This window comes from Trichechus manatus, unplaced genomic scaffold, assembly GCF_000243295.1.
Source record: "Trichechus manatus latirostris isolate Lorelei unplaced genomic scaffold, TriManLat1.0 scaffold00097, whole genome shotgun sequence".
In the NCBI taxonomy this organism is placed as follows: Eukaryota; Metazoa; Chordata; class Mammalia; order Sirenia; family Trichechidae; genus Trichechus; species Trichechus manatus.
Window position 1 is genome coordinate 10,399,396 of NW_004444033.1, and position 6,716 is coordinate 10,406,111.

Below are 6,716 nucleotides of genomic sequence, written 5' to 3' on the forward strand. Positions count from 1 at the left end.
TGGGTTCAAATCTCAGCTTCACTACTCAAAAGCTTTATGACCTAACACAAGTTCTTTAATCTTCGCCTCAGTCTCTTCATCTCTCAAATGGGGTTAACAATAGGAACTAAGCTCATGGACTGATGCAGTAAGTACATGAAATTATACCTCCATACCAAACCACCATGCTCATATATGGAAATCTTAAAACATAATTTTTTCACTGTGGTAAAATATAGATAATACAAAATTTGCTACTTTAACCATTTTTAAGTGTATAATTCAGGGCATTAATTATATTCACAATGTTGTGCAATCATCAATCACCATTATTAACTTTTCATCACCCCAAACAGAAATTCTGTACCATTAAGCTAATAACTCCCCACCCCCCACTCACCCTCAGCCCCTGGTAACCATTAACTTACTTTTCGTCTCTATGCATTTGCCTATCCTAGATATTTAAGTGAGATCATCCAGTATTTGTCCTTTTGTGCCTGGCTTATTTGTCTTAGCACAGTGTTGTCAAGGGTCAGCCACGTCATAGCATGTATCAGAATGTCATTTCCCCTCGTGGCTGAATAATATTCCGCTGTATGAATGTAGCACATTTTGTTTACTGTTTATCCACAATCATCTGTCCTGGACCCCTGCACTGTTACCACCTACCTTTTGGCTACTGTGAAAAATGCTGCAGTGAACACTGGCGTACAAGCATCTGTTTGCGTGCCTGCTTTCAATTCTTTTGTGTATCTACCTAGCAGTGGAAGAACATATTCTTTTTAAAAGTGCTATTTGTTTAATTTAAACCATTATGAAAGTAGAAATCTCAGCACTTTAGTAACTTTTCTGTCTTCGTAAGGCAAAGAGACACAATTTAACTTTTTCTGGACTGTTAAGGATCATTAACCAAGAACATAAATTATTTCATAAGATTAAGTGTGACTATAACATAAAACAAAAAGCGTCCACAGGCTATCAAGCAATCAATCTCTTCATAGACATGCCTCCAGCAAAGACAGAAGAGAATTTAGGTTTATAGAGATGTATGTTTCCATGCTAATTATTTCCAAACTGTTAAAAACAATTATAATAACTTAAACAAACTGCAGCCATTTTCTAACCCGCCATTCACAGTCAGTGATAACTTACTGTGCCTGCCTCTTGCAAGTCCCTTTCTCATCTGCTTAATGTGCTGATTCTAAGCTACTGTGAGCTAAGAAATCACACAGCCATTTTGAGACAGACTGACACGGTGGAAAAAATATGAGCTGTAGACTCTGATGGCCCTGGATTTAAATTCCGGTTATGCCACTTATTTTGTGACCTTGTCAAGTCATTCAAGCTCTCTGAGCCTCAGTTTCCTTAACCTTAAAATGGGAACATTACCTATATTGAAGCTATGTGGTAAAAAGCAAATGAAAACTTAGGTAAAACATCTTGCAGAGCGCTTTCTAGTACCTGGCAATATAAGTCATCCAGCCAATGCTAATTATTATGATATAACTAACAAAGTGTGTTGAAACCACTTATAACTAACTTAAGAATAAACCGAATTTCTTACTAGGAATACATGCTTTTAATGTGTGCAATTCCTTGGCACTGTAATGGAGATCACCATGAGTCGGAATTGACTCTATGGCAACCGTTTTTGTTTTTTCTTTCTTTCTTTTTTTATAATGGAGATAAAAAATGAAGACGAATACAGTATCTAGCCCCAGAGACTTAAGAGCCTAAGGAAAGACAGACATGCAGACAGAAGCACAGCACTCTAACAGGTGCACCAGTAAAGGCAGCAGTGCTCCACATGGAGTCAAGAAAGGTTTTCCGGGAGAGGTGACATTTAAGCTAAGGGGATAAGCAGGAGTTCACCAGGCTGGGCTAGGGACTAAGGCCAGCAGACTTGGTCAAGGAGGATGAAAGGACACATGTAAAGGGCTCCAAGTCAGAAACAGCATGGCGGGTTGGGAGCAGCATGCTTGTGGAGAGGGAATTTAAGAAGGCAGGCAGGGCCCAGATCACAAATGGCCTAGTACGCCAAACCAAGGAGGAGATGGCCTTTCTAAATAAGCAATGGGGAATGACAGCAGTTGTTTAAGGGCAGTGAAGGAAGTTGGCTGAAAAGCTAACATGCTCAGACTGACATTATAGAGAGATCCCTCAGCTAAATGGGTAAAAGTTCCCCAGGAAGGGGAGGGGGATGCTACAGTCAAGGAAACACAGTGTAGGACAGAAACAATAAGCATCTAATCTAAAGTTGCAGCAATGAGCACAGAGGGTCAGGAATGGCTGAGAGACTAAGAAGGCAGTCTTGATAACACTCAGAAATCTAGGAAAACTCCCTTGTTTAAGCAAATGGTTGGGTCATGGTGTCATTAGGCAAAATGGAGACAACAGGAATAGAGTTTTTGAGAGGAAAATAGTGAGCTCAATCTGAAATTTGTCTGAAGAGGTATCCATTAGGCAGCCTGGAGCTCAGGCGAGGCCAGAATTAACGCCAGTGAAAGAAATCAACATAAGGCAGAATGGAAGATAAAGGCAAAAATAATGTCATCCAGAGAAGCATACAGATTGAAAATGGGGCTATGAATATATAGCTGCTCACAAATCCCTCTACTCTCTGGCTTTCACGTGTCTGCCAATTGGGCAAACTGAACCTCATGTAAGCGAGATGTTACTTTATAATTTGCATGCAGCTTTAAAATAAGTCTGAAAGCTTTTCACACAGCCCTGCTGGATATAGATGCCTAGGTCTCCTGAGCATTATGTCCAACTCCTTTCTTATCATCCCAGGCTGAGCACAGTGCTTGGGACCTGATAGGTGCCCAATAAACAGAGATGAATTAATGAAATGTGGTCTTTAGGTCAGCCAGAAAGCCAAAATGCAATGTTGAACGACTTTAAAAATTGTTTCAGAATCATTTTAATGAGATATGCAGCACTGCAAATTTTTCTTTATGTGCTGCTCTTTCCAATTAGAAACATCTAGTTTGGCAACTCTGAACTGACATTTCAGTTCCAGAACTCCTCCCAAAACAATAACGAATGCCCATCCATACTTCAGATACGGCAGACAAGTCAGAAACAGTAAAACAGTACAATGACTGATATTTTAAAGATCAATTTTAAAAAGGGAAAATACTAAAGCGCTTCACCTACAGGTCCATTCTTACATATTAACAAGGTGAGAGAGATCTTCACAGCGTTACTGAGCAGATAATTTTTTAAAAGACGGTCACCCTTAAGAAGGAAAACTAAACAGTTAACAAACGTTTCTTTGTGTACTTTCTTTGTACACATGTACTCAGATAAATGCACATTACATAAACTCAGAAAACAGTCAGTGACCATGAACGGGTCAACGAAAAGGGCGAATGAATGTGTGATCAGGGAAGATGGCTGCTGAGCAGAAGAAACCATCTGGTTAGGACTTGAAGGTGGCGACAAGAGGGACAAGAAGGGAACTCAGCTCGGTCAGTAAAAACTAGGGTGACTGTTTTCTGTTTTTTTTTTTTTTTTGGTTATTTTTCATTAACAAAATAAAAGATATTTTAAGAGACTCAAGTTACTCAAAAAAACTAAGAAAGGAAAAAAAGTCCAATGGCCTGATCATAGTATTACATTACAGTCAAACCTTTTTGGATAAACCAGTTCTTAAGACTTCCTTCGGCCTAATTTTAAAACTACCAGAAAATAAATTAAATTAACCCATCTTTATAGGCACATATTTTTACATAAAAGTTTTCGTGTGATTAAAGATTCTTTGTTCATAACTTCTCCGCCTGGATGAGCACCTGGGGAATGTCCTACTAGAGATCTTGGTGTTACATGCTTTCACAATAAAGCTGGAGACTGTGACAGACTGCATACTGCAGTTAAGTTTCAGTCTTGGAGACAGCAGTTGAGTTCTGGAGTTACCATTTATTATCTCTTTAACTTTAGACTCTTAAGTACTCCGCAGCTTAGTAATTCTATCTGTACAATGGGGCTAATAATAGGACTTAACCTCATCAGACTCATGTAAGGATGACAAAAAATAACCTAACAGGAAGACACAATGTAAATTGGCTTAGTTTTGTAGCTGTAAGTTCAGTTAGTACTTATCAACTCTGCATTTTAAGTACAGCAAACAGCTCAGGTTGCACCCTGACAAAACCCACCCACTTTCAGAGTACTACAGTGTCCCACCACTGACTGGTAAGTGGACCACTTGACTGAAGTGTTCCAAGTAACCTCTTCCCTTTAACCTCACATGGACCCAGCCAGTAAGTCAGGTTTCAGACTGCCACTAGCTGCGAAGGCATGGAAAAAATATACAAGGCAGTCTGTCCTAACAATCCACTGTAAATAATGACCACGCAGATAATCTGCATGCGAATCATCTAGACTGCAATGGCATTAGACAAGAGTGCCTTGCACAATCCCACAAGTTTTAAGAAGCCCTGCTTCTGCTTACTTGCTTCCTGACACAGATCTCTGAAGCAAAATACAGCAGCACATTAATGGCCACATCTTTTGAAAAATTAAAATCTACACCTCCTCTTCAAACTTTCAGAAGGTGACCAAGATGCCCCCCCGTGGTTATGTCACACAATTATACTTTTGTCGTGGAAGAGTTTTCTTTAGATTACCACCATACTAAAATCACATGTGAGTCCTCTCACAACTACAAAACGCACAGTTTTGGGGTCAAAGGCAGGCCAGCCCGGCGTTCTAGGTTTACCACTCTGCCACAATGTGGATTCAGTTCTATGTTTTGGGTTTAGGCTTTAAACATCATGATTTACCCCCTAAGGCCCCACGACTAAACTGCACCACTTATTAAACATGTAAGCATTTCGGATGGAATCAAGGAGAAGGATGGCGCAACTAAACTCAACACGCTTGTTTAAAAACTACTCAGATATCTTAAACACTCCCAGATGCTACGGGACAACCTTACCAGTGAAGCAAATACGTTTTTGTTGTGGCGGGTAGAGGAAAAAGGGCACACCCAAAGTTACGGCTCTATGATGATGTGACACCAAGTTTTAGAATTTCAACCACTCCTATTTTCGGTACTCTTTTTCTCGGTCAAAGAATACTTTAAATTCATGCCAGGCCCAAAGTTAAAACAAAACGTTCCTCTGGTCCTAATTACTAATTACAGCAATGGGCAAGTCCAAGATGGAAAATCATTCAAAGAAAGATTCAAGTAATTCTGGCGTAGAAGAGGGTCAAACTCAAACCCTCAGGGCTCAAAAGTGACTCAAAAAGCCGGTTACCACCCCTCCCCATCTCCGAGAGTCCAGGAAAGCAAGAAGGGCCAAGTTAAAACTTGCCCGACAGACTCAACACAGCAGTTACGGACACACGACGCTCACCAGAGCGTTATCTGGGTCCTTCTTTCAGTTCAGACCTTCCCTTGGCCCCCGTCCTCGCCGCCACCCCGATCCCGGCGGTCTCCCCCCGCCCCGCCGCTTCCTCAGCCTCATCTCCAGCCCGCCTCGGGGCCCTCGCCCGCTCCACTCATCTCAGCTCACCTTGGCCACATAGTCTTTCACCTCATCCAGGTCTCCGTTCTTCAGGGCCCACATGAACTCCTTGTCGCACATCACTGCAGCGGGCGGGCCGGGTACAGACGGCGGCGGCGGCAAGCGGATACTGCCGGGCAAGAGGAGACAGGGCGGCGCGGAGCCGGACAGGAAAAGAAGCGGAGGCGGGCTTGGCGGCCGGGCGGGCGAGGCACTTGGCCGCGGCGACTGTTAGGGCGGGAGGAAGAAAGTTCTTCGCAGCCACCGGGCCCAGGAGAGCAGGTTCCGCCTGCCCGAGGAACAGCAGAACGCTTACACTTCCGGTTCACTCCCCGCTAGGGCCCGCCCCCAACTTCCTCTTCCGCCCCTGTGCGCAGGCGCAGTGGCCGAGCGAGCTAGTGAGGGGGCGGGGCAGTGGGCGAGGCTGGGAAGGTAAGTGGGCGGGGTGCGAGCAAACGCGTGCAGAGTCCAAACGAAACGCAAACGTGAACTCGTTGCTGTCGAGTCCGTTACGACTCACAGCGATCCTGTAGGGCGGAGTAGAACGGCCCCATAGGGTTTCTAAGGAGCGACTGGTGGATTGGAACTGCCGACTTTTTGGTTAGCATCCGATCTCTTAACCGCTGGACCACCAGGGCTCCTTCAGAGAGTAGAGTTCATGTTTTTAATGGGGTAGGGCGTTTTTGTCCCACCATAAATGGGAAAAACTTTCTCGACACAATCATGGAGGGCATCTTGCTCACTTTCTACAAGTGTAGGAGTGTTTGAGTTCTTCCTTCCCTTCCTGTTCCCCTCCCTCCCTCCTTCATTCCTCTTTACCTCCGTCCTACCTCCTTCTTCCCTCCCCCCTCCTTCCATCATTCTTTCCTCATCCCTCTCCCCTTCCTCCTCTGCCCCTCCTGCCTTTCTTCTTCCCTCCTTCCTCCTTCCTTTTCTCCTTTCCTCCCTCTTCTCTCTTCCTTCCTTCCCCCCTCTCCGCTTCCTGCCTCTCTCCCTACGCCCTTTCTCCCTCCTTCCCTCCCTTCCACTTTTAAGCATCACCGTTGGGTTCCTAGTACCCGCCATACTCCGCTGAGCCCTGAGGATACGGTAAAACAGAATAAAGCAATTTGTGCCCTCAAGTAACCCATCAACACTTAAGAAAGCAGTGTGAACTTAGTGTGTTAATCCTTTGTGTAATGTTCTTTGGAGGGAAAACCGTGGTGCGGTGGGGAAAAGATTTTA

At 43.8% G+C, this 6,716-nt stretch overlaps 1 protein-coding gene across 1 annotated transcript in view; it reads right to left on the minus strand.

Moving 5' to 3' along the window:
• Positions 1 to 5,791, minus strand: part of MTPN (myotrophin) — a 43,822-nt gene extending 38,031 nt beyond the window's left edge. Inside the window, exon 1 of the mRNA XM_023737152.1 lies at positions 5,496 to 5,791. Within this exon, the coding sequence (XP_023592920.1) occupies positions 5,496 to 5,573 (78 nt within the window). The 5' untranslated portion in view covers positions 5,574 to 5,791. The remainder of the gene's footprint in view (positions 1 to 5,495) is intronic.
• Between the last annotated feature and the right edge of the window lie 925 nt (positions 5,792 to 6,716).